Source organism: Kryptolebias marmoratus, linkage group LG19 (genome assembly GCF_001649575.2).
Source record: "Kryptolebias marmoratus isolate JLee-2015 linkage group LG19, ASM164957v2, whole genome shotgun sequence".
Lineage (NCBI taxonomy): Eukaryota > Metazoa > Chordata > Actinopteri > Cyprinodontiformes > Rivulidae > Kryptolebias > Kryptolebias marmoratus.
In genome coordinates this window covers 4864277-4890748 of record NC_051448.1, presented here as the reverse complement: position 1 = coordinate 4890748, position 26472 = coordinate 4864277, and the positions used below count along the sequence as shown (strand labels likewise).

The window sequence follows — 26472 nt, the reverse complement described above, 5'->3', positions numbered from 1 at the left end:
ATCACCTCTCATCCCCACAGAGAAGAACCTCCTGGAGTCTTCCAGGTGTTTGAGGACAGCTGAAGCAACGGGACAAACAGCTGGATGGTCCAATCAAAGCCCAGAACTCAACCCAACTGAGAATCTCAGGTTTGGTTTCAAGATTGTTGAACATCCATCCAACCTGAAGGAGCTGCAGCAGTTCGGTCATGAATGAGTGAGTGGAAGAGGCAGATGGACGGATGAACCTGCGAGGAGTTGAGGTGATGAATGGATGAATTTATAACGACTCGGGTCAACTACCCAAAGCAACAGGCAGACCATGAGAGAGGTGAAGAAGAGAGAGTGAAGAGGTGGTGGCAGCGATGAAGACGTTCACCTTTTCATCAGGCGGCGTTAGGGAGGCGAGGCCCACAGAGAAGGTTGGTGCTTGAAGTGACGGCGGAGGATGGAGGCAGATGATCCCATCCCTGGTCCTGGAGGAACGCCATCCTGCGTGTTTTCATTGTTTCTTCAGGTCCTGCAGAGGCCTGTTAATCACTCACTCATTCAAACCAGCAGAGAAACAACTAAAACCTGCAGGATGGGGGTCCTCCAGGGCTGGGGGTCCTCCAGGGCCGGGGATCCTCCAGAACCGAGAGTCCTCCAGAACTGGGGGTCCTCCAGAACCGGGGGTCCTCCATGGCCGGGGATCCTCCAGAACCGGGGGTCCTCCAGAACTGGGAGTCCTCCAGGGCTGGGGGTCCTCCATGGCTGGGGGTCCTCCAGGGCTGGGGGTCCTCCATGGCTGGGGGTCCTCCAGAACTGGGAGTCCTCCAGGGCTGGGGGTCCTCCATGGCCAGGGGTCCTCCAGGGCTGGGGGTCCTCCATGGCCGGGGATCCTCCAGAACCGGGGGTCCTCCAGAACTGTGAGTCCTCCAGGGCTGGGGGTCCTCCATGGCTGGGGGTCCTCCAGAACTGGGAGTCCTCCATGGCCAGGGGTCCTCCATGGCCGGGGATCCTCCAGAACCGGGGGTCCTCCAGAACTGGGAGTCCTCCAGCGCTGGGGGTCCTCCAGTGCTGGGGATCCTCCAGAACCGGGGGTCCTCCAGAACCGGGGGTCCTCCAGGGCCGGGGATCCTCCAGAACTGGGGTTCCTCCAGAACTGGGGTTCCTCCAGAACCGGAGGTCCTCCAGAACTGGGGGTCCTCCAGAACCGGGGATCCTCCAGAGCCGGGGATTGGGGAGCAGCTGAACGACGGCCGATGAATAAAAAGGGAGCGGGGAGTCAAGTTTAAAATATTGTGCCATTTTTTTTATTTTTGTGTAAAAATCACACAGCTGCTAGTTAACTCTGCAGAGATACAGTACATCCATGCAGTTAAAACATCTAGGATCCCACAGCCAAGAGAGAAGGAATTAAATAGAATATTCTTTCGCTGTTAGTCAGCAATTAATGCAAATTTACACGAGTCCAAAAGTGTGTATCATATACAATATACAACACAGATCTGGGAGCGAATAGCATTCAAAAGCCCTTCAAAGACTTTGTTCAGGGCGGATTGCTTCTGCCTGCCTTGGATTGCCTTTGGGGGTTTGGGGAAAAGGAGGGAGCCGTTGTGCGCGCAAACGTCAAACAATCCTTGAAGGGGTTTTAATCGGGGTTTTAAATGGTATTAGTTCCAGGTCTGGAAACAATATCGCACACACACACACACACACATACACACAAAGTACACCACCGTCCTCAGCAGCAGGGGAAACCAAACCAAACCAAAAAAAAACTAAAAGAAAGGCAAGCCTCGTTACTACAAGGAGAGTCAGTCAGCCGCTGGGGAGACCTGAACGCCCGTCAGGGGGAGCGATCCCACCGACACGAACAAAACCAGAACTGATCCTTTAAATCCAGACGGGAACAAACATGCAGGTTAAAAGAAACCGAAGAGGGACGAGTGAAGCGGATGAGCTGATCTGAGGGGAGATGGGTTCAAAGTGCAGCTGGGTCATTCAGGTCGTCCGTTTCGTCTGACCGCTCCCTCACTGAGCTCCATCTCCACCCGGCGAGGGTCACATTTTGCAGATTTCAGGTGATATAAAAAAACAAACAAACAAAAACAGTTTTCTTTCCTTTAGAGTCAGAGAGCAGAAAAAAAACCAGACCTCCCATCAGTACCCAAAAACAAAGAGAGCTGAAACGATCCCAGACTTACAGCAGATGGTGTTCTGGAAGACCTACGATACAAAATCAGAGGATACCGTTCACACAGTTGCTACTATCGGAGTACAAACAGCTAAAGTTTAGTCGGTTTGTGAAGATGTATCGCACGTACTTGCATAGCGCCGTCTTGCCTAATTGGAAAACGGCTGATTTTTAATCTTTATTTTTTTACACATAAACTCCGCCTGCACCGTCACTTTGGATCTGCGTGTTCACAGCAGAGAAGTCGCAGGAAAACTTCTCCCCGATCAGCAACACGATTCTTCATAAACGCCTCCTTCCGCGGCCGAACACCGGCTTTTCACAACAAAAAGATTTCCTTCAGAGGGTTAAAGCTACTCATTGCAAACTCTGAAATCGAACTCAGTCTTCCAGGTATCTTGATATGCGGTTCTGAAACGCGGGTCCACGCTCAATGTAAACAAAGCACTTTTATCTGCAGACTGAGCGTAAATATGTACCAAAACACCCAAACTGGCTGACATGTCCACCACCAAAAAGGCAAACAAATGAACCGTCACTATGAGGAAAGAACTGTTTTTAAGGTTTTTTTTTGGACCGGTCTTCATGGAGGTTGCAATGAGTACCTTTAAGTTACGGACTGACGAGAACCGCAGCTCGAGTAAGAAACGAAATCAAACCCAGCAGAGCTCCAAAACGCAGCCCAGGCTGCTGATACGGTTCAGTCATTTTGGCATAAAGTTAAACCGTTTTAGTCGCGACAACGAGACGTACACTGAATCACACACACACACAGAATACATGTCGACAGTTGGAGGAAGAAGGGCTGAATTCACGTCACAGGATGAGTTCAAATAAAACAAACAAAAAAAGCTTTCTCCAAGACGATCGAGCCGTTAGAGACACGAACACTCAGACGATATTCCTTCCTGGATCTAGCTCAGCAACTCGAAACAAACCTGCTTGGATTGGATTCTTTGAAATGAGTGGAAAGCTCCTGACTTCCACTGAAAGAAACAAACTAAAAAGGCTTAAAACGCAGCCGCCTGTCGCTCCGGGGAGACATTTTAATAAGGAACAGTTCTCACCAAACTGGGAGCAAAATTTATCTTTTTTTTCCCCCAGAAAGTTGGAACTCCAAATCTGAACTTTAAATAGTTTCAAATGTTTTCAAACGTTAAGCTAAGCCGCCATTTTATTCATTTAATATCAGACCTTCTGTTCTCTTTTACCCAAAATGGAAAGAGCCGTGGAAAATTAAAAGTTTGGTGTTCTGTGAAGTCGGTATAAGTAGTCAGTATCTCGCCTGCAGCAGAAACATCAGGAGACAATCCGAGGCGATCCTGAAGTTTTACCTGACAACCGTTTACACCATTGATTTTATTTCTATTAGACGATTACTTCCATAAAAGTCTGCTTATTTCCCCTGAAGGCCGGGTCGGTTTGTTACAGTAACAGCTCGTTGAAACTCAGCTTCATGTTTACAGAGAAGCAACTGTCTGATGTTTATCGTTTGTGGCAGAGTAAACGAGAAAATGTGACAAACTCGTTTATTTCACAAAGATGTGCTGAAACCGTTTGGGCAGATTTGTTGTTACCCTTAAAGAGACAATTAATCCTGTCATTATAGTCGTGTTTCAAACTAAGTGTTTGACGTTAATTAGCATCACAGGAGCTTTATTTAAATTATTTAAAAGGTAAAAGATGCTTGGAGCAGAAAAAGCAAAGATTATAAATATCCATGTTCAAGCTAAAGGCTACAAGATCATCTCCATCAGCTTCATGTTCCTCTGACCTCAGCTGATGAGATGATTCAAAAGCAGAAGCTTCATGAGGCTGAAGCAAACCTCCCAGGAGGCGGACGCAAGAGGAAATGCGACCCCAGGTTGGTCAGATTATGAGTCATAATGGATCCATGGAGGAAGGAGGCTCGGCTGTTAACAGGAAAACACAAAAAGCCAGACAGGAAATCCCCAAAACGTTTGTTGACGAGCCCCGAAGCTTCTGGGACTGATGAGACTAAACTGTTTATTTAATTTTTTGGTTATAGTGGAAAAGTAGCAGCAGGTTTATCTCTGTCTGCAGATCATTACTGGTGTCGTATCGCAGTCATGGAAACAACCAAAGACTTTTATCTAAACGACCGTCTAACAACAAACTGTCAGCTGAGATCGAGTTGTTCTGGGTTTCCATCTCTCCGGCTGATTTTACAAACTGATGATGATTTCTGCTGCAGGGTTAGATACTGATTACAGAGAACTCCAAACAAGAACCCAGTTCAATCTGACCCAATCTCTTTAGAAGAGAACGTTTGGAGTGGCAGAGCTGATCCCACCAGCAGGAACACGAGGACTCAAACAGTCACACAAACACGACAGTTACGCTCCGCATTTCTTCTTCGGGAACTGGGTTGTCTTCAGAACGGACCTGAGCTCCTAACCGTCTCGCAGTTCGCCGCCGTCCTCGTTTCACCTCTTTAAAAGAAAAAAGGAAACTGAAAAGTGCCAGTTGATGAATCCTCTCCTCTCCTCCGCTCGTTGGTAAGACTGTGACTTCTGGGACGATGGGATGGAAGGAGAGGTGGAGGAAACGGCCGCGGCCTCGCCTCGCCTCGCCCGTTGGTTAAAGATGGGAGAAAGGTCTGAGCTGCTCCAGCTGGACTTCCAGAGATATTCTCTCTTCGAGGAGGTCCTAAACAATCACAGCAGCAGGCGTGAGCTCAGCGACACGAGGCGAAAACGTCATCCTCTTATAAACGTAGAGCCTCTCAAACCTTCAGCTGCTGCTGGAGTTCACTGTTGAGTCGGGCCAGCACCGTGTTCGTCTCCTTGTTTCTTCTGATCGAAGCTTGAATCGCCTTTTTGTCTTTTCCAACAGACCTGAAAACACCAGAGCGCCTCGTTATTAAAACGGCGCATGGAAGGAAAAACAGATAAATGTAGAAATGAGACGCGACCGTCCTCCCAGGCGCCCTACCTGGGGATGGAGGGCTGCGCGGTCAGCGGGGCAGCGATGACGCCGGCCTTCTGTGGGCCGTGCTGCTCGTCTTCGGGCCGAAGCTCGTCTTCAGACTTTAACCTCCGGCGGACGGGTTTCGGTGGAGGAGCCAGTGGTCCCGACGAACCCTTGGCCTGATGGGGAAAACGCAGGAAGTGGATGTTTTTAAGGAAACGGCAACGACAAAAGCCTCTGATTTGGTGCTACGTGACACAAACGTACAGAGTTGACTGTAGCTGAGGTTCTCTCGTCTGCTGGGCCGTCACTCTTTACGGTTCTTAAAGGGCCGGCGCCCTCGGATATCTTCTCCACCTGATGACACAAAAAGCACAAATAAGTCAGGATGTTGGACCAGGGATGGGCAGTTCTGAGTAGTTTTTCCCATCTACTCCAAATGTTGCTCCATCTACATCCCATCAGCTGTGCGATGGTTTAGGAGATATTTTGCTAACAGACATGCAATGAGTAGTGCTTGGAGTACGTGTTGTGAAGCTACAGCCGCACCAAAGTTTAGCTCAATATCTGCAAAATTAAAATCTGTTCAGCGAGTTGGGAGATATTTTGCTAACAGGCAGATTGGTACCACAAACTGAGGATCAATTTCAGCTACTACCACGCCAAGTTTTCAATCTATATCTGTAAAATTAACTATTATAGCCTTTTTTGTGTTGCTTTTTTAAAACTAGTTGGCTGTGGCAGCCATCTTAAGTAGCTTTTACTCCAAAAGTTAACTAAATTAAAGCAGAGGTGTTAAACTCCAGGCCTCCAGGCTCCGCTGTCCTGGAAGTTTTAGGGTTTTCTGCTCCAACATCAGCTCCTCAACAAATCATCACGTTCTCCATGAGTCCTTCATTAAATCAGGTGTTTTAAAGCAGGAACACGTCTAAAACATGCAGGAGAGCGACCCCCGAGGAACAGAGTTTGACACGTGTGGATTAAAGCAAAAAAAAGGAATTTAAAAACTCTTTCGAGTTTATCATATTAGTTCCCCGCCGCCTCATATCTGACAGCCTTTTTTCTGCATATCGGTCACCTCCCAAAGGATTTTAAGTATACTGACTGCATGCGCCGAGTACAAGCACTCAATAAATAACTTCACTAAATCAAACATATTCCTGAACATTTGTTGTGTTTGTTTAAAATAATCAAGGTCTTAAAAATGATAGAAACATTATTGCTGCCATTTACAAAAAGTGTTTTGGTTTAAATATAATAATAAATGACACTGATGTGACTGCCTGACTGGGATTCAACCCCAGACCTCCCACATGTGAGGTGGACAAGCTAACCACTGTCCCAGCAGAGACGGACGTCTTCACCCATCCGTTATCCGGGCCTCGGATCGGCTAAACCGACCCAAAGGAGAAACTCCAAGTTATTCTCATGCTGTGATTTATTTATTTTAGACGGAAACTTTGACATTTCCATGCTGCCATGGATCAGCCTGGAAGCTGTGGGGTGAATCTGTCCTGAGGGACGCTGCAGGACACTGAGGGACGCTGCAGGACACTGAGGGACGGAGGACGGTCCACTGCTTGAAGGAAGGAACCGTTTCTCTGCAAAAACACCTGAAAATCCCCTCTAGTTGCTTCTTTTTTTTTAAAATAGTCACTAGAGGGGTCTGAAAACTCAAAGTCTCTCAACTGGCAGCACTGCCTGCTCTGATTGGATAACACGCTGGCTCCACCCACCTGCCCCGCCTCCGTGTGTTTGTCCACTTCCGGCAGGCTGGACGGCTGCTCGGAGGCAGCCAAGGCCTGAAACTGGCTGAAGTCGGCGAAGTTGGGCTGCTGAGGAATCTGCTGTGGGGAGGTGGTGGCGGTGAGCGCAGCCCCGCCCCCGGGAACGCCCTCGGCCTCCACCCGATGCCCCGCGAGCGGCACCGACGTCTACGAGCAGGCGAAGGAAGGAAACAAGTGGTGAGGGGTTCTGTGATGGTTAAAATGGAGGAACGTTTGTTTCTTACCTGCGTGGGCAGCGGTCGAGGCGGCACCGCGGGGGGGAACGCCGTCGTGGAGGGCTGCGGCTGTCCCGGGGCAGACGTGGCAGCGAAGGTGCGATTCATGTCCAGAGATGAAGAGCGAGAGTGGGAGGGCTGGGGGCGAGGGGGAGGGGGAGGCGGAGCCACCACCTTCAGAGCTTCTGGAGACGCACCCGACTGAGACCTGAACGCAAACGTTTAAAGAGCGAATCAACCAAACAACACGGAGACGGTCTGAGGCTCCTGAACCAAGCAGCAAAGGTGTGACAATCCACAGGAAATATGAAATATGGTCATCATTATGTCCCTTTTCTAAAAAAAAATAAAAATAAAAACTTACCTTTGTCTGGTGATTGGTTCCTGGTCTGAGGTGAAGGAGTCTGAACTGCTGTAACCATCACCTGAAGTGGAATGGAAGGAAAACACACAAGGTTTACTGCAAATTTAAAAAATCTACTTTATATTAATTAATCTTGACCCTCCAAAGCAAAGCATAAGAGGCGTCAACAGGAAGCACATGCTGGCCTAAATGAGGAATATGATTTGAGCTCCTTCCCCCATAAAGTGGCTCTTAGCTCTTAACCTTTTTTAGATTCACCATAACCTGAATGACAGAGTCGACAGCTGAAGATTCACTCATCTGACTAAGTGCTTCTCTGATCTATAAAAAATAATAGTTTTCCAGACATTTCCAGCCCTTCTGATTAACGCTAAGCCTTCTATAGTTGCAAACACCTTCACGATTTCACAAAAAGTCCCGTATTAGAAGTTTAAAGTTTATTAAACCAAGTCCTTCAGCAGTAGCTGATCACACACAGGTACTACTACTTTAACGCCTGCATACAAGTATATACTGAACTCAAATATAAACACTTGTTTTGCTCTAATTTCTCAGGAGCTGAACTTCTTCTGCACACACAACAGGCCTTTTTCTCTCAAACGTTGCTCACAAATTTGTGTAAATCTGCGTTAGTGAGCGCTTCTTTGCCGAGATAATCCATCCACCTAATTCTGATCAGACAGAATGATTAATGATGATAAAAAGGCTTTTAGTTTTGGATCTTTGAATTCTGCTCCTGAAAAATGGGAGCTAAAACAAAAGTGTTGCATTTGTATTTTTAGTATTCAGTATATATACATATATTAGAAAGGTCTTAAAACTCCAGCCAGCAGCTGTGTTTTGACTTGGAACGCAGATCGGAGCGTTTTCCGCCCTTCCACTCACCCACGGTGTTGGCAGCTACAAACTTCATGGACGCCGTCAGTTTGGCTTCTTCAGACAGCTCTGGGGGTTTCGCCAGCAGAGGACTGGTGGGGTGATTGTGGTCTGAAGGGTAAAGTGAAACAAAAAGCAGAACCCGTTGAGTCTAAAACAGAAAACAAACCATTTAAACACACGGCAGATTCGCCGCGAGTCGATGAACAATCAGCTGCAGGACCTGCCACTGAAGATAAAGCACTTTTTTGTTTTGATTATAATGTCTGACGTGAAGCAAGATATACGTTTACAAAGTCAAGTACTAAGAATTAACACGAGGTTTAAACTAATCCAGCACAAGTAGGTGATGAGGACACATGAAACTGGAGCTACAACATCGTATCCATCCCAACACACCAGGCGTTTGTGTCGGATGTGGGAATCGTCTCTGGGAACGTTCTGGAAGGAGATGATCTCAGTCCTGATGCTCAGCTTCCATTTTGCCCTAAACTTTGTATCCCTGAGTGTTTCCCAATAGGCCGCGTAACTTAACACCAAAAAGGAGATGATTATACGTCGTCTCCTTGAAGCTAAACCTACAACTGCGCTGCTGTGTCGAGCTGAGTAAACGAAGCTGCGTAGAAGCCCTGGAAAAGCTGACATATACAGTAAAAATATAACACCTTTGATTCGGCTGCGACCTTCTGCCAAGAAATTTCTACTTTGTGTCAATATGTTGTGCCTGCCTTGTTGTATTTTGTGTTTTACTGTAGAAAAAGTCAATATAAATATTTGTTAAAATAAAAAAACGTTGCCTCTAGGGTTATCATTAAGAGAAAACTCAGTTTGAAGACACTGTTCTGGTTTCACAGCACAGGGAGCCCAGCTCGGCACGCGTACAAACATCAGCATCATTTATCTAACAGGATCCAGAGTTGGATCGGTCCTACCGCTGGCGGTCCTCTTCAGCTCCATCTCCTGCATGTGAATCTTACTGGGAGTCATCCGGATGGGAACGGGATGGACGATGGCCGTGTCCTGGAGGGGACACACACGGAAACAAGAGGGTCAAACCCATGAGACACTCTTACGGCTCTGGGGCCAGGCGGGGCTCCAGCATGAACCAAAGTCATTTTTACTAATTAATTTACAATCGGAAACATTACTCTTAGCAGTTTATTGTCTAAGCTTTCAGTGAACTGTTTTTCTGTTGAGGACAGTTTGTTGGCCTGTTCTCCGTTTTGTTGATGCAACTTTATGTTCTCTAATTCCACCGGAAAATTAAAATCTTTGCTGTTTTTTGTTTTTAGTTTATTGAGTTTCTGCACATCCATTACAAACTTTAAAGCACTGAAATGTAAAAACACACAGAAGTAATAAAAGATGTAGACGTTCAGGTACATAAAAGTTGTGCTTTTATATCTTTAAGCTGCAACTTAGTCCTTCATTTAGCTCTAAAAGTGACATTTATTTTGCTCTTTGTTTTCACAGATATGTGAAGAACTCAGATCTGCATCGTTCTATTTCTAAGAAGAACTCTAGTCTCGATTCCTTACATTTTTTTATTATTATTTTTAAAAAACGAGTTTATACAGAGTACAGAGGTGGAGGTTATGATCGGCTTTTTTGATGCATCTCAGTGACGACACCAACGATTCTGAATCGGTTTTAAAAAAACGCCAAAAATAGAATAATGTTTAACGGCAATGACAACACGAGGAAAGCAAAAAAAACAAAAAAAAACCAAAATAGAACTGCAGGCGGTTTATGGTGCACAGATTAAACGCTTTGTAAAAGATGTCTCCACGTTTCCAACCGAAGGAGTTTGAGGGAGTTTCTCGAGAGTAATTAATAAAAAAAATAAAAAAACAACTGGTTCAATTCTACCTAACTTCATGTCTAAAGTGCACTTCAGCAGATTAAATCATAAAATGTGGAGGCAAATGAGTCGAAGCGAGCCGAGGAGGATGCCACGTGGACAAAAAAATAAATAAATAATGTGCGCAACCAAGAATACGCGGCCCGCTGGTTGCAAACACTCAGTGAGACAGCCACTATAATTGAGCTTATTTTCTCACATTTTTGAGCTCCAAACAGTCGCAGCCCAGTGAGAAACCACCTGATGTCGCTCCGTTTTGAGCCATGATAAAATGAGGTCATCGTTTGTCAAAGATACGGAAACAGCTGCTCCCTCAGCCAACGACGGGACCAAAAACAAAGCTGTGGGAGAACTGAAAGCTCGAACATGTGAAGAAGGACAATAACTGGTACAGAATCATGTCACCGTACTCCATTTTGTTCATTTAGTTCCTAAAATCTTGTTTGAAGGAAAACGGTTTCATAAATCAGTAAAATAGTTTCAGTCTGAGCTCAGGATTTTGTTGGAAGTGAGATTAAAGATGCATCAAGTTGTAATCATTTCTGAACCACGAGGCCCCTGAAGATTCCCACTCTTAGAATATAAACACAAATACATCAAACGCATGTTTTTTCTTTAAGACCAAGTAGATTTTAAGGCTTTATACAAACTTCATTTAGTAGTAAAGACTATTAAAAATGATTCTTTTTAAACAAACTCCTGGTTCAGATCCTGATCCTCTGCCTCCATTTGTGCAAAAATGGTCAAACATAAAGTCATTTTTGTCTCAAAGATGCTACTATCATTTTAGAAAAAACAACTTTTTTGTTCTTTACTTGGGAGAAGGACTGAAGCAGTTAGCTGATGCTTTGGGAATGAATGTCTGGATCTTTCTTTATCCTAACAAGAAATGTTTCTTAGAGATATTTTAAGAATTCGGGTTTTTCTTTTGAAAAATTAGGGCACAGCTGAAAAAAAAAAGAATAATAATAAAAAACAGGGAGTTTTTCATTTAGCCTTCAAGTATCGCTGTAAGAAAAGGAACTGAACACCCGAGCAGAACTCCAGACGTGGACAGGACAAGAAGACGTGTCCCGCTGAGTTTTAGAGATCAACACAAGGTAAATAAAAACAAAAGTGCTGTTTTATAGAAGCTCAGCCAGGCAAACTGAAACCCAAAGAGGCCACCGGCGCTTTGAAGGAACATCATGCACAGAAAGAACAACAGAGAGGGTTAATGGTGAAACCATGCATACTAAGTGATTGACTTACAGGGTCAGCTGGTGCAATGTTAGAGTCAAATTGGGTCAGAGTTTGTGAGCTGGAGGAGCGCTCGCTAAACGTCTCCCACTGCTGCAGGAGACAGACAGACAGACAGTGAGGAGAGAAACAAAACGTCAGTCAGCCGGTACACATCACACTTTCACTGAACATCATCGGCCTCGGCCGCAACCGTGGAAACAAAACGACCATCGCAGGCAGACAGAGGCGGCGCCCAATTATCAGTAATTATGTTCCCCGACGAGGAAGACGACAGAAAACTTCGACCGAGTCATTAAAAGGGAGAATCAAACCAAGCAGAAGCAAACAGGAAGAGCTCCAGGTCGAGGGGGAAAGTGTGCCCGGATGTGTGCGTGCTGAAACCTCGTTGCTCTGGTTCATCTCCGGCCACGCCTGGTTGAGCGACGGCATGGAGGGAGACTTGCTGGGGGTGACCTCCACCGGCGACGCCGAGTATCCCACGTCAGCAGTCGCCTCCGGGACCTCTGGAGACGGGAAAACAAACAAACAAACAAATAAACAGCTGCGACATCACAGGAAGTCCCGCTGCGCCACATCGAATGTTAGCTGTGGCAGCCATCTTGGACTGACTCCAGCTGCAGATGAACATCCAGCGACTGTTTCCTGAAAGTTTCATTAAAGTCCATCTGGTTCATGAGATATTTTGCTAACACTACAGACAAACAAACCCAGAGACAGAAATCCTATAATAAAAATAAAACAAAATAAATTAAAATATTACTGATTTGTTCATTAAACAAGACATTTAATGCCTTTTGGTTGGACTAATCTATTATTAGTTTCTAGAAAAAGAGTGGAATAAACGTTAATTATCTGTATGGGCAGCAGGTAACTCCCCAACAGGTAAAGTGTTACTTAAATAAACTCATTTACTTCATTAATAACCATCAAAACATCCCGTTTATTAGAAGCTTATTATTTAATTTGATTTTACTTTCTCTGTTCTTTCAGTTTAGTTTTGTCTGATTTTAACGATCAACTTAAAACAAGTCCTGAGTTTTATTTTCAGCAGGGACGAAATTAATATGAATTAACTGCATTTTCTACAAAAACAAATGTCTTTTTATTTTAAATAAACTGTATCTAAACCATCACTGATATCACACTCGTGTTTGTGGCTAATCTCTTCAAAATACGACTTCTTTTAGATCATATTTTAGTCATTTTTGTGTGTAAATAACCCAATAAATGTTGTGCCCATCAGCAGAATATAAAACTCTGCGGTGACAACGTTAACCATCTCCATCGCCGCACACAGTTTGAAGCCGACCAATCAGGAGAGAGAGAGAGAGAGAGAGAGAGAGAGAGAGAGAGAGAGAGAGAGAGAGAGAGAGCCGGCTTACCTGCTGAGTCGTCCAGGTCGATCAGCTTTGGCATGAGGCTCTCGGGCAGCTTCTCGGGGAGGTCGTAGCCGTTCTTTCTGGCCACGACCAGATGGAAGGCGGCGCAGAACTCGTCCAGGGTCAGCGCCCCGTCTTTATCGAAGTCCGACAGCTCCCTTCAAACACACAGCGGGCCCGCAATGATGACACATCACCCACCGTAACGCCGCACGCGCCAAATAAAACCCGAACGCAACTCACCAAATGTGTGACAGCTCTAAAATCGGCAGCTTTGATTTGGTGAAGAACTCTTTAGCTGCTGAACCTGCAACACAGACGCAGAGACGGTCAGAGCTCTCCTCACCGGACCTCGCTCCATTCCCGCTTTCTGCGGCTTCTCACCGGGGATGAAGCCAGTGAGGTCCGGCTGGATGGTTTTGAACTGGTTGATGTAATACTGCCTCTGCTCGTCCGTGATCTTCCAGGGGTCGTCGTAGCTGCTGGACTGACGCTGGATCTCGTTGGTCGTCGCAGCCGAGGCGGCGGTTCGTATCGTCGTGCTTTCCTGCAGGAGAAAACAGAAACCTGAACTTTAACCTTTGGGGAAAAAAATCTGTTTTCTTTTATTGTAAAACGTTTAATTCAGGAAGAATTAGAGTGGAAAACAAGAGATGTGGCTGAGGAAGCTGAAACTGAGTCGTTACAGCTACAAGAAGAAGAAAACTAGCTAAATGTAGCAAAATGATAGCTACAGGCTATAGATGGCAAAAAGCTAGAAAAAAGGAAAAATATAAGCTAAAAGGCAAAAGTATTCAAAAGCTAGTTGGAAAAAGCCTAGCAAAATGCTAGCTAGAGGTAGAAAAATGCTAGCTAGAAGCTAAAGGTATAAAAAGGCCAGCTAGAAGCTAAAAGTATCAAAAGGCCAGCAAGAAGCTAAAATTATCAAAAGGCCAGCAAGAAGCTAAAGGTATCAAAAGGCTAGCTAGAAGCTAAACTGGCAAAATGCTAGCTAAAAGCTAAAAGTATCAAATGCTAGCTAAAAGCTAAAAGTGGCAAACGGCTGGCTAAAAGCTAATAGCAGCAAAACACAAGCTAAAAGCTAAAATGAGTAGAACGGGAAGTATCAAAAGGCTACCTGAAGCTAAAAGAAGCTGAATTGTAATAAAAATAGTAAAAAATGTGAGGTTGGACATCTCAAACATCTCTGTAAATAAAGTTACATTTTTTGAAAAGTATAAAAGTCACAACAACCAGAACGAGCCGAACGTTTTGATGTTCGAGCGGCTAAAAGAAGACAAAGTCTGCAGAAGTCTGATTGTTAAAAACTGCTCAGAGAATTAAAAACAACAATAACAGAGTGAACGTCGAACATCCGCACTGAAACGATGACAGCAGCGTTTTATTGACTCTGATATGATGCAGGAAAGTAAAAATAGCCGCTGAGCAGAAGCTGCTGGAGTTTCAGTTCAGCTGCAGAAAAATGCTGAGTGATGTTTGAGACAGAAGCGTTGTTCTGTTTGCAGGAGACAATGCTGCGGTTTTATTAACGCGTCACTTTATCTGTCGTCAACACTTCCTCTCGACTGTCGTGAAAGTGGCAGACAGAAGACAAATAATTCAGAGCATATTTTCTCACAGCTACAGAAAGAGCGGCTCTACCTGGACCGACGAGGGGTGCATCCCTGGGAGCGTGCTGGACGGCGGCGTGTCCGCTGTGAAGCTGACCCAACTCTCCTGACTCTGCAGCGGCGGCGAGTGGGACGGCCATATGCCATCGCCCGTCACTGGACCTGCGAGGTGGGGGGTGGGAAGAGAAAACGCGCGTTCACACTCTGAGCTTACACAGGAAGCGCGTTCTGAGCCGACGGAGAGCGCTCGCAGGCCACGCGACATTACAGCTCGTCTCAACTCTTACGTACACATCTGAAAACTGCGTGAGGAAAAACAATCGACCTCAAGACGAAGGACACGGTTTCAGAAATGGAAGACATTTTAGTTGGTTTTTGTTTACGAGAGCGCCAGTTTGAAAACTCCAGATTTTATTGGCCCGGACCGATGCAGCCGGGAATCCCCTAGCTTCGCGATGATGCCAAACATTACACGAAGGGATTTCCCGATTTCCAGCATCAGGAATCAGGGCTGACAGCGTCAGAAAACAGATTTAAGGATGATCTGAAGTGTGCAAATTAACGCACGACTTAGAGTTAATCTTTCTTTAAAATATAAATCATATTAGACTTTGAGGACTTGTTAGAAATGAAAAATATAGTTTTATCAGCTGATTTTAACACTTCTATGATGCTTCTAACACTTACTGATTTGAGGTTATACTTTTTTTTTTTTTACATAAAAATATATGTTTTTATATATTTTGTGTACTTTTCCTCACAGTTTTAATTATTTTCTGACGTACACGAGGGCAAAAAGCTCAAATTTAACCCCTTAAAAGCTTATTTTCACACACAGAGGGTGAGACAGAAAGGCCAGCTGTATGTTTGGGTAAAAAGGACAGCGGGTCCGACCTGTTTGCGGTTCTCTGAAATGCGTCCACACGGCTCCGGTCGCCACTGTCGCCACCGCCGCTGCTGCCGCCGCCGTCGGCTGCCTCTCCACGTTTCCTCCGCTGTGCTGCCGCTTGTGTTTCCTCCAAGTGTGAGGGGATGTGGGGGGCGACTGGTGAGGCGAGATGACCGGGGACGTCGGTTCGGGCTGAGGAACACACGTCAACACAATAAAACGTTAACTTGAAGGTCTCATGTGATGTAGTTTATCGGAACTCGCGGGTTTCCTCTCTGATACCATCCACCATCTGAGCCACTTTAAACTTCAGAAACGTTTAATCTGCTTCATCACGCGTTGAAGCAACCAGTGAAACAGATCTGTGCATCGTACGGGCCCGTTACCGCCCACGTCGAGCAGCAGAGAGTCATGAAATATACAGGAAGTAGTATTCCAGAGGCTGCTTTTTTAGCAACTGCAACTCGTTTGTTGTCTGAGGCTCCCTAAAATGTAAATAAAAGCAGCTTTTTCTACGTTAATTACTCAAAATCTATTTGGATCCGCAGCTGTTACCAACCTGAGGCTCTACGCTTGGCGCCAGGGGCTGGACGACCTCGTGGGCGGGGTGTGAAGCGGACGAGGGGGGACCTTTCTTGTTCTGGTGACCCCGGCCCGGCGGTCTGGGAATTACCGCCATCCCAGCGGGTGGGTACAGGCCCTGGCTCTCAGCATCCTGGTACAGAGCCGCGTGCCTCGCTTCCGCCTCGTTCTTTCCGACCACAAATCTGGGCAGCGGCAGGTCCTTGACTGGCAGGAGAGAGAGAGGCAGTGAAATCAGAACCCGCTGGCGTTCAGTACAGCTGATGGGATTATCGCTCGTGAAGAGAGGGGCGGCTGGAAAACAGGACCGATTCTTTTCAGAGACAACTCCTTCCTACTGATCATATATCCGCTTTGTGTTACACCAAATTTAACCGCACTGAAAAAGAACTTCTGTTCCAGTTTGTGTTGCATGTTCAGAGGAAATATAAAAGGAAGAGGAGAACGTGGATCTGTTTGCTTGTTTCGGCTCTTTTTCATCGAGTTTTCATTAGCTGCAGCAACGTAAATATGAGGCTTCGTTGCTCGTCTTGTGTCGCGCCGGGAACACAAAAAAACACTGAATCAGTTTTCAAATACCTAAGACTGATTCAGGTAATCTTACTCCACTTTAGGAGTCAGCAGAGTAGTTTTTGTGCGGTGTACCAGCCGTAGAAACGTGTTTTCACATCTTGATCGTCTTCTCGTCGCTGAAAGTAAGAGCTGAAGTCATCATAACATGGCTGCCTTTAGCGCCGTGTATAAATTTCCACATTGCTAATCACATCAAAGGCGTTTGCAATGATAGGTTAGCATCGATGCTAACTGCTGGTTAGCATCGACCGTTTTATAACAATATGATTAATCCTGCTTTCAACTTTAAACAAATATTAATCTAACTTTTATACTGGCTATGGGTAATTTAGATGCTTATGTCATATAAGTTAGTTTTTTTTACCTCTATTAAAAATGTCAGGATCAAATTAGGCTCACATGATTAAAAGTTTATTGTCCTAATCAAGCAACCCGATCCTACAGACTTTTAAAAATAACCCTTCATAAGTTAAAGTAGATCAGCTGATGAATAAATAAAGATGTGAAAGAACTGTCGCAGGAAGAACTCAAACAAACCACGATTGTTCCTAGTTTGGGGTTTTTTTGTCAAATCTTCACTAAATGAAGAATATCCTATTTTTTTTTTTTTAGAAACACCTGACATGACATAAAAAGTTAAATTTTTAATTATATTCCAGTGATTTCATCAGCCTGAAGTTTCCAAAGTTCAACCAGCCTGGGAGCTGCACAGAGTCTCCATTATGCTGAGAGGGAAGTGGCCTCTTCACTTCCGCGTGCGTTTATCAAATTATGAAATCGTTTCAGCGTGTTGCAATGTTTCACACGCAGCTATAGGCAGCAAGCGTGGCGTGCCCGCGTTTTATTTAAGGGAAAAAAATGGAGATATAAATGATAAAACGAGTCAAAACAGCGTTACCTGTCCCAGTCATCCCAAGGCATAAACTTTAGACTATAAATTGTTGTTTTTCAGCAACTTAAATCATCAATTTGGGGAGAACACGCTCTATTTTATTATTTATATTAGCTGTGGTTCATTAAATAAGTTAACTTTACTGAAGCCACTTAAATGAGAGGTGTCCAGTCCTGGTCCTGGAGGGCCACCATCCTGCAGGTTTTACCCGTTTCCTCCTCCAACACCTGATTAAATCAGCCAAAACCTGCAGGGTGGTGGCCCTCCAGGACCAGGACTGGACGCCCCTGACTTAAATGCTTTCAAAACCTGGGTTAAACATTTTAAAAACAAATATTCTTAAATATACAGAGCCTCAACAAGCGGTTTCTTTCAAGAACAAACGTGACCCGTGTCAGTAAAACGAGTCAGGCTGCCGTGCAAAATATACATTTTTGTCCAGAAAGACACGTCCCAGTAACTAAAACAGCATATAATCTTCCGATATGTACCTTTTAATTCCAACCCTTATAATTTAGTTTAAAACTGAACATTTATATCACTAGGAAATCCCTTCGTATGACGTTTGGCTCCACTGTGAAGCAAATCACCAAGTTTCAACAAACTACGTCTCATTTTGAAGCTTCAGAAACGGAGAATTTGAAAACAACAACACCCTGTTCTGTTCCCCACTTTGTTCTTAAGTCCCGAACTTTCAGGGAACCTAAAGCGAAACAAACGGCAACAAGATGAGACCAAAAAGAGACGAAGGAGACGAAGAGGTCCGGACTCACCCGAGTTCAGGCTCTCCACCCTCAGGGGCAGTCCGGACTGGGCGATGGCAATCAGCTTCAAAGCGATGTAGAACTGGCTCCGTCCGAAGTGTCCCAGCCGGGTGGCTCCGCACAACTCTGTGATCTAACACACACACACAGAGTTAACGACACTGTACTCACCCGGAGCCACATCTCTCAAAGAACTCAACTTCCAAAGCAATAAAATCAACCAGGATGAAAATAACTCCTGTTGGGATTATTCGCCCTCTCGTCTGTCGTCACACGCCTGCGACTCGGTAAAAATCCGACCAATCGGACTCGTTTTAGTCCTGAATCGACGGCGAGGAACCGTCTGATTTTACGGTTCATCCTGGCAGAGGACCAGAGGGTCTCCGCAGTCACAAACCAGATTATTAGGGCTGTGAAATTAACCGAATTTGTGGTTTGTTTGTTTTTTTTGCCACAGACGGTTTAGCTTTCAGGAGCTCTCTGAACGCAGAAACTCAGAATATAATGCACCTCAGATACATAAAATTTAGATAAATAAAAACTAAATTTTATGTATCTGAGGTGCATTATACTCTGAGTTTCTGCAAGTTTCAGTTAATTAAATTGAAGACATTTTAAACATCATTAGGGTTCAAAATTTATAACTACAAGAAACAAGTAAATGTAAAAGTAATAAATTTTATTGTGTTTCATTCAAATTCAATTCAAATCATTAAAAAATAACTACAACCAAGCAGTTTTAGAGCAGCTGAACGTCTGTAAATACATAAATTTGACAGGACGGCTGCATGAGTGGTTTTTGTTTTTTTTACAACATAATAATAACATCTGAGACGGAACTACAACAATAAATAAATGATTAAAGCTCAAAAAAAGAGAACAAGTCGGCAGAAGAAGCAACAAATGAACGAAAACTTAAGATGCAGTTTAACACATTTTAGGACCTAAAATAAATAATCTGAACATATTTAGAACTTTTTAAGGCCCTGCAGAAACCATGTAAAACACTGATTTTCACTTATTAATGTTTACTGTTTTATACAGTGGCTTATATTTGAATAAAAACATTTATTTAAGGGAACCTTTCAAAGCAAATTCAGTGTTCAAGTGTTTCCAAACTCAGTGTCTGATCGTGATTACCAGACAAACCAAAATTAGATAGATAGATAGATGGATAGATAGATAGATAGATAGATAGATAGATAGATAGATAGATAGATTTCTTTTTAACGGAGCCACCCTGCTGATTATTATTATTATAGATTTTGTTCTGCTTCATGTTCTCCGAAGAAGAGCTGGAGCTGCTGACGGGTAGATTAGAGAAATAAATTGAAATGTGCACAAACGTCTACAAGAAAAAGGAGATAAAAGTCAGAAAACTAAACCTGCCGGCTGTGGATGGTTAAAACCCTGGAGTCACGGCTGACAGTTTCCTGTCCTGCTGACGAGGGATTTTATCGGAGTGTGTCACCGTGTGCGAGCGGCCCGTTACGACGCCGCGACGGGTCAGGCGTCTCGGAGCCCAGCCTGGATTTTCAAAGTAAAAGAACAACAGCGCCGGCTTGTTGACCTTGATGAAGGATGCTGAGTCACAATCTGCAAATATCGGAGCTGCTGAGAGACATGGAGTCGTGGGGAGAGGGCCGCTGGGGTTTAACCGGCCATTTGAGACCCGGTTAAACGACAGCGTGGCGACACAACGGATGAGACCATCAGACGCTCTGCCGCCGCCGTGTGAGGTCACCCAACTTCAACAATCTGTTTTCTGCACGAAGCTGAAGAAAAACAGACTCTTCTGGCTGCATATCGCTCGCCACCTTTCTCGCCAGAGTTTGAGACAAGGATCGCGTGTTGTGGAAGACTCTCAGCTACTACCACGCCAAACTTCAGCTGAATAACATTATTACCCTTTTGTCTTTGGTTTGTTTGTTTTAAATCAGCTGATTTAGTGACTTCGACACCCAGAACAGAAAACCCCACAAAAAAACCCCACAAAAACATGAAAATCATCAGACTCCTCGATCCCCAAACGGTAACTCCTGTGGACGCCGCGATGGTTGACCGATTTTCAGCCAGGTGTCCTTTACAGCGCCAACTTCTGCTTCGACGAGCCGCGGCGTGTTCAAATGCTGAAAACCTATCATTTGCAAACCGTAGACAAATTCAAACAAACGCAGTTATTTCCGCATAGAGCTACAAGGTTGTTTGAACAATTTAACAGCAAATCTAAGTTTTTTTCCTCTTTAAAATGTGTTGGGCACTGCAGAAATGTAACTTTAAACTGAGGAGTTTTAGGGAAAAAAAGCATTGGGATACTTTTATGTTTTGAGGTGCAGGAGACAGTGACAGGAAGTCCTATATAAACTTGCTGCTTTGGATGATTTTTATTCATTTCGCTGTGAGCATTTCATCGAGAACAGACGCTAGGTTTGACCTTAAGGCCACTATAGTCATCAGGTCAGGCATTTAGGAAAATTGGTAATCGGAATCGGCATGGAAAACTGCAACCAGTGCAGCTCTGCCTTCAGGTTATGTTATCACTAAATAAAGTCATTTATTTGTTGTGTGGCTGCAGAGCTGGATCGGGATGTTTGGAGACATTTCCCGGCTGTGTGGGTCTGTGGAGAGGCTCACAGCAGGGGGGGGGGGGGGGGGGGGGGGAGACGCCTCTCCCGGCCGGGCTAACCTCGGGCTCCACGAACACGACACCTGCACCCGGATAGCTTACCTGCAGGACGACCTCGCTGGGCAGCTGGGCCGCCCGGAAGAGGTCCAGGACCCTCCCGTTGGAAGCCACTTTCTTGGTGTTGTCCGTGTCGCAGTAGACGAACAGGTCCGAGTAGTATTTCTGCTCGACATCGCTCAGCGTTAGGCTTTCCATCGTCGGACAAGCCCGGGAGCCAGACGAGTTGGTTCGCTGGTTGTCCACCCCTCCACCACCTCCTCCACCAGCACCACCAGCTTGGAGCCAATGGCTGGGGGCAAGATCCGGAAAAAAAAATGGGCGAGACTTCAGGATCCCAACTCGGCGAGCTAACGGTGAGCTTAGCGGTGATAATGTTCACAACAAACCGCGTCCGGTTTGCCTCCGTGTGGCCCCCCTCCCGACACCGTGAGCGGCGCGAATATTCAACCCGGCTGGAGGAGGAGGAGTGGACGCCTTTTTAACCCGCTTCCCGAACTTGTCGGGCGGCCGAGCCGAAGTGGCCAACAGCTGGCTCGAAGCTAGCAGCTACCTTGAATCAAAGTCAGCCGCACTAACGGCACTAGCGGAGCCGCGTCCCACCTCCTTCGACGCGGACGGACGGGGAGGAGGAGGGGGAGAACCCCGTGCTGACCTCGCGCTGCGGTTCTACGCCTCCCCCGAACCTTCGCGGCGGGATGGCGGTTCTGAGGTTTCGCTGCGGGCGGATTCCGCCACGGGGCCGCTAGAAGTAAAGTTTCAGGGTCTCGGGGCTCCTTCCTCCAGTAACCATAGCCGCCATTCCTGCCATCAGCATCGAGTCAACGGACGTTAGCGCGTCGCTTCCGGTAGGGGCATTTCAAAATAAAACCCGCAATTTTGTAATCTCCATCATCTCTTTTCATTGCATCGTTTCTATTGATTAAAAACACATTAAATTAAACATATTTTGGATAGATGTAAGTTTTAAATTCTAATTAAACTAAACTTTATTTTGCCTTTATAGCATAATTTCTGACAGAGCATTCAAAAATGCACACAGGTAAAATTAAAAGTAATGACACCAGAGATTAAAATAAAAATTAATTAGGAATAAAGCAATTTTCACAGAATATAAACAAAATCCCTTGATGGGTTATTTCTTTTTTTATTTGCATTTAAACTGACTTGTTTGCAAATACATGCGAATAAAATTATCCTGTTACTTGTACTCTAACACTCGCTTTACAGAAAACAGGTCTGTCTGAATATAAAATCTAATAAATAAGATTAGTAAAAATAAGGAACAGGAATATTTTGTTGACAGAGTTACAGTTGTAGCTCTGTCAATTTGTCAACATGTATTGCAATAATTGTAGCACTTTTAAACTTCTTTAAATTATTAATCGAGCAACACTTGGTACTTGAAAAAATAAGAGCTGTTGAGAAGATTAATCCTTATTCAGCAGTAGGTTAAAACTGCGTCTGAATGTCTCTTGCTTTCTCTATTTTAATGCACGCTTTTTAAGATGTCGCGTTCAGTTAGTGTGCTTTTATTCTGAAAGCAACATGAGGCAACTTCCGGAATTATTTCCGGCTTCTTCGGCGCTCGCCGAAAACTTGACATTTCGTGACGTCACTGGGCTACTGTCCGAGTCGGCGCGAGCTTGCCTGGCCTGCGGGGACCCGGATGAGCGATTTCAGAATAAAAACTGCACTTTTTAACTCCCAACTTGTAGATTTAATAACTATAATAATGATGATTTTGATTAAATTTTACTTTCTGTCTTTTTAGTTTTCTTTGTGTTTTGTAACAAACGTGGAACGATTAAGTCAATTAACCTACATCTCGGTTTAGATAGTTAGATTAATAGATAATTAGATATTTATTGTTAAAGTATCGCATTGTGTCACGATGAAGTCAGATGAGCTCTCGTGGTGCCTTCACGTTACCTTCGACAGCCGCTTCGCGTCATTTACTTTTCAAATAAACCCCGATTTCGACGTTGTTCGTGACTCAGTATCATTTAATAACTAAACGAACTAGTTGTCTTCACTTTAACCTCGATTCCTGCACTCCTGTAAAAAATGTTTAATTTTATTTTTTTTAAACCGCACTTCATCGCTCGCGTTCCGGAGCTCTGGTTTCCGAGCGGACAGTGAACGCGTCAGGATTTCACCGGCATCGACTCTTCGGAAAGTCGCCTCATCACCTCCGTACAGGCGAAAAACACCACAGGCAACGAGGTAAAATGACTACAATTGTGCTATTTTTAAGCTTCGTTTCGTCTAATAGTTTATTTAAAGATAAAAGAGCCGACCACACGACAAAACAACTCCTCCATCCGCTGAATAAGCCCACCATTTATCTGGCGCAGAGCTGCTACTCGGAAAAAATATACACCTGAAAGCTCAGCAAAAAGTAGCCGGTTTGTTAGTATTTAGCCACGCATGACAGGTGACCTTATGTGTCCGAAATATAAGAGTCATAAATAATCATTTATAGCTTGTGTTGGCTAGCTTTCAGCGCTAAGCCTCTACTTCCGCATTGGTGCCAGTCCGCCCTTTTCAGGTTGGAGCTTGTTCACCTGTTTCTGATCAGCGTCCAGGTGTTTCAGGCACCGAGGAAGAAATCACGCAGGCAAACGTGCAGGTTTGCTGCTAATCCGAGTTATTAATGGGCCGAAATGCTTCATTGAACATTAGGATGTGAAGTTTTTAATCTTGTGTTTGAAATAATGCAGCTTAAAATGACTTTTTCTGATTGGTTAGTCAGGTTTTGGCTTTTATATGTGTGTGTGTTAGCAAAATATCATGAACAACTGTATGGATTTCAACAAAACTCTCAGGAAGTAATCAATGGATGCAAATCTGCAGCTCATTAACATTGTGGGTCAACCCAATACAAGATGGCCGACACACCTGATCAACCTTACCGGACACAAGCTTCTCAGTTTCAGAGACATTGACGTAAAACTGGGTGTGGTAGAAGCTGAGAGTCATCCTCAACACCTACTAGTAGATTTATTTATGTCAAACAAGCGTGTTTTGCATTAAATTGTTTGTTTGTTTGTTTCACCCGTCCAGCAACAATGAACGTGTCGCATGAAATCGAACTGCTCAAGGAGGAGATTCAGAGACTCGGCAGTAAAAGTGAGTCGGGAGCAGCAGAAATCATTCATTTAATCATACTTTGCCCGTTTCAGCACTCAGTTAAAGCCTTAAAGTTGCTTCAAACTGACTTATTTTGTTATTTTTTAGCTTCAGAGTAACCTGAACGCACCTGCTCCGGGTTGTGACTGTCTCGTTTTCCGCTGCCCTAACGAACCTTTCCTCCCGTGTCCTCTCCTCAGACGCCGGCGGTCAGACCAGCGTGACGTTCGGGGTTCTGTTCAACGACGACCGCTGCGCCAACATTTTTGAGGCGCTGGTGGGCACCCTGAAGGCCGCCAAGAAGAGGAAGGTGATCGACTTCCAGAGCGAGCTGCTCCTGCAGGGCGTCCACGACAACGTGGAGATCGTTCTGCTGCAGGAGTGAACCCGGAGGACGCTCGGACCGGACCTTCAGACGGCGAATCTTTTTAAACCACCGAGCTCCTGCGGTTCGCCTGCTTGTGTCTGAGCTTTTGCATCTTTTTTTGTTTTTGTTAAAATAATTGTCCTCTGCTTATAGAGCCCGGTGTTTAAAGTTACACGTTGCAAAGTGAGAAATAAAACATATAAAAAGGTTCTCCTGAGATACATTAAATGGTGCCGTTTTAAAGAGTTCACTCCAGTAGTTTTCCGTTTATACTGATATGCAGTCCTGAAATGTGGGTATGCACTCAATGTAAACAAAGCCCTACATTAGCCTGGCTGTAGTCAGTATAGGGGAACAAATATGGCGGAATCAAATTCTTTCTTTGTTGACATAATTTCAGTCACTTCGGCTGTTTCTGTAGGTAAACAAACACAAAGTTGTTGGTATTTGGTCACAAAATTCACTTGGAAATGATTAATTATAGGAGACGTTAACCATCAACAGGAGAAATAAAGTTTCGTGACTTTGCGATGAGTATCTTTAAACTGAAACGGAATAAACGCGTGTGAGCGTCCCGACTGCACGGCGTTTTAAATTTAAAGTGCCACTTTTCTCAGAACTTCTGGGTCCGGGGGGCCGTGAAACGTCCTCTTCACACCTACGAGCACAAGGATGCTGAGACTGCAAGCGTCCGCATCGGACGAACCCAGATCTGTAGAGTTCTTCAGTATTTAGTCCAAAAACGTTTAAAGTTTGTGTGAATTAAGGAGCTGCTTCTCCAGAGAATTACCAGCGAGCTCGTTCTTATTTTGCTTCTCACAGTAACAATCTTTTCTGCCATTTTGTTTTGCTTTATAGTCGTTTATCTGTGTTCAGCCTCATATCCACCTGTCGAATTTTTCTGCTGTATTACACCTTATACGCACAAAAATCCGTTTAAATCGTCTCAGAGAGGCGTCGATTTTGTCTCAGGCGCTGCCGTTTTATTATAAGGGCAGGAATGTGATGTTCTGTCACTTCAGTTTAGTTTGTTTAAATTATGTTTCGCCTCTTTGCTTTGGGTAAAATTTGTAAATCACAACCAGATGCCTTTTATGAGGGTTTCATATTAGGAAAAATAACTTTTTAATGGGGGCTCTCAGGAGTAATTGCTTGTATTAACTGTCCGAGGCTCCCCAGAGGTAGTTCGTGTCTAAATATGATGAATTTTGATGTTAATCTGTCACCAAAAAGGCTGTTCAGCTCAGTGTTTACAGGAGCCACTTCGACTACCTCCTGTTGGCTTTTATTAGGACTTTATTTGAACTTTTGCTAGAATTTGTGACCACAGAGACGGCTGAAGTGCATTTTAAGAAACAGCTGCTGCTTTCCTACGAGCTAAAGGTGTTTTTTTGTTTTTTTTAACTCTGCATCGAGCGAACTCCGAAAGCTGCCTTCCCGATGAACTAACGGTGAATGTATTTCCTGTGCAGCTTCCGTCGGTCTGTAATTACAGTTTGATAACTCTCAGAAACAAGTGTACAAAACCAAAACGTGTGTATTCACTGTCCTGTGGCTTTGTTTCCAAGTTGTGCAATCGAACCGTTCGATTTCTTCAGGTTTTACGGAGCTTGCAGATCAGGAGCGACCTCGAAATCACAGAAGTCTGAAGCTTTTTTGTTTTGTTTTGTTTTGTTTTTGTGTTTTTTTTCTCAGTATAAATGAAACTGAAGAGTTTGGGGATTGTGAAATGAACAAAACGGGCGTCTGCGAGCTGCTGGGATGTCTGAATTATGTGTTCAAGTGCATCGTTACTGTATTTTCTATGGGCAACAACACGTTTTTATAAGAACTGTTGGTTCTGCTGTTGACTACACCTGGAGGAATAAAACTTTTACACTTGAAGCTTTAAACCTACTTTGTTGTGGGGTTTTTTCTGAGTCAAAATAAAATGCTTCTTTACCCCCTCGTGTAGCTTGTAGGTCAGTAACTAAACACTCCTGAATATAAGCTTCTATTTTAATTTCATCATGTGGTTTTAATTCATACTGGATCTATGTACCACTCGTATTAAACTCACTGGTAATAAGATACATTATTTAGTAATTAAAGTAGGTATTAAAAGTACAGGAATGAAGGATGAAGGTTGTCGCAGAATGTGATATATTTGCAGGTGTTCACTGGAATA

At 44.5% G+C, this 26472-nt stretch overlaps 2 protein-coding genes across 5 annotated transcripts; one reads left to right on the top strand and one right to left on the bottom strand.

The window, feature by feature from the left end:
* Positions 1-1251: 1251 nt before the first annotated feature.
* Positions 1252-21630, bottom strand: reps1 (RALBP1 associated Eps domain containing 1). 2 transcript variants are annotated; one of them, XM_017411937.3, is made up of 19 exons: positions 20852-21630; positions 18133-18256; positions 15872-16101; positions 15318-15504; positions 14455-14585; positions 13198-13360; positions 13057-13120; positions 12817-12971; positions 11816-11937; positions 11444-11524; positions 9264-9351; positions 8341-8442; positions 7456-7516; positions 7101-7299; positions 6826-7023; positions 5357-5446; positions 5114-5268; positions 4911-5016; positions 1252-4828 (listed from the first exon to the last, which is right to left on the bottom strand). In XM_017411937.3, exons 1-19 carry the CDS (start codon positions 21002-21004, stop codon positions 4760-4762), a joined length of 2478 nt encoding a protein of 825 aa, XP_017267426.1. In that variant the 5' UTR covers positions 21005-21630; the 3' UTR covers positions 1252-4759. The 2 variants fall into 2 exon arrangements, with proteins under 2 accessions (XP_017267426.1, XP_017267427.1); XM_017411938.3 differs by lacking the exon at positions 11444-11524.
* An 822-nt stretch (positions 21631-22452) lies between these two features.
* abracl (ABRA C-terminal like) lies at positions 22453-26197 on the top strand. Of its 3 annotated transcripts, none has more exons than XM_017411939.3 (3): positions 22453-23032; positions 23873-23938; positions 24139-26197. In XM_017411939.3, exons 2-3 carry the CDS (start codon positions 23878-23880, stop codon positions 24321-24323), a joined length of 246 nt encoding a protein of 81 aa, XP_017267428.1. In that variant the 5' UTR covers positions 22453-23032; positions 23873-23877; the 3' UTR covers positions 24324-26197. The 3 variants fall into 3 exon arrangements, with proteins under 3 accessions (XP_017267428.1, XP_024860776.1, XP_024860775.1); XM_025005008.2 differs by lacking the exon at positions 22453-23032 and adding an exon at positions 23114-23438; XM_025005007.2 differs by lacking the exon at positions 22453-23032 and adding an exon at positions 23498-23765.
* The last annotated feature ends 275 nt before the right edge of the window (positions 26198-26472 follow it).

What these genes read in the sequence shown, in the direction of transcription:
- reps1 (XM_017411937.3), bottom strand. Translation starts at nt 21,004, where the DNA reads ATGGAAAGCCTAACGCTGAGCGATGTCGAGCAGAAATACTACTCGGAC. An exon ending in AGATGAACCAGAGCAACGAG is followed by an intron (nt 11,525 to 11,815) that starts GTTTCAGCACGC and finishes TGTCTCCTGCAG; the next exon opens with CAGTGGGAGACGTTTAGCGA. An exon ending in TGTAGCTGCCAACACCGTGG is followed by an intron (nt 7,517 to 8,340) that starts GTGAGTGGAAGG and finishes ATTCCACTTCAG; the next exon opens with GTGATGGTTACAGCAGTTCA.
- abracl (XM_025005007.2), top strand. Translation starts at nt 23,645, where the DNA reads ATGGATGCAAATCTGCAGCTCATTAACATTGTGGGTCAACCCAATACA. An exon ending in AGACATTGACGTAAAACTGG is followed by an intron (nt 23,766 to 23,872) that starts GTGTGGTAGAAG and finishes TCACCCGTCCAG; the next exon opens with CAACAATGAACGTGTCGCAT. An exon ending in TCAGAGACTCGGCAGTAAAA is followed by an intron (nt 23,939 to 24,138) that starts GTGAGTCGGGAG and finishes TCCTCTCCTCAG; the next exon opens with ACGCCGGCGGTCAGACCAGC.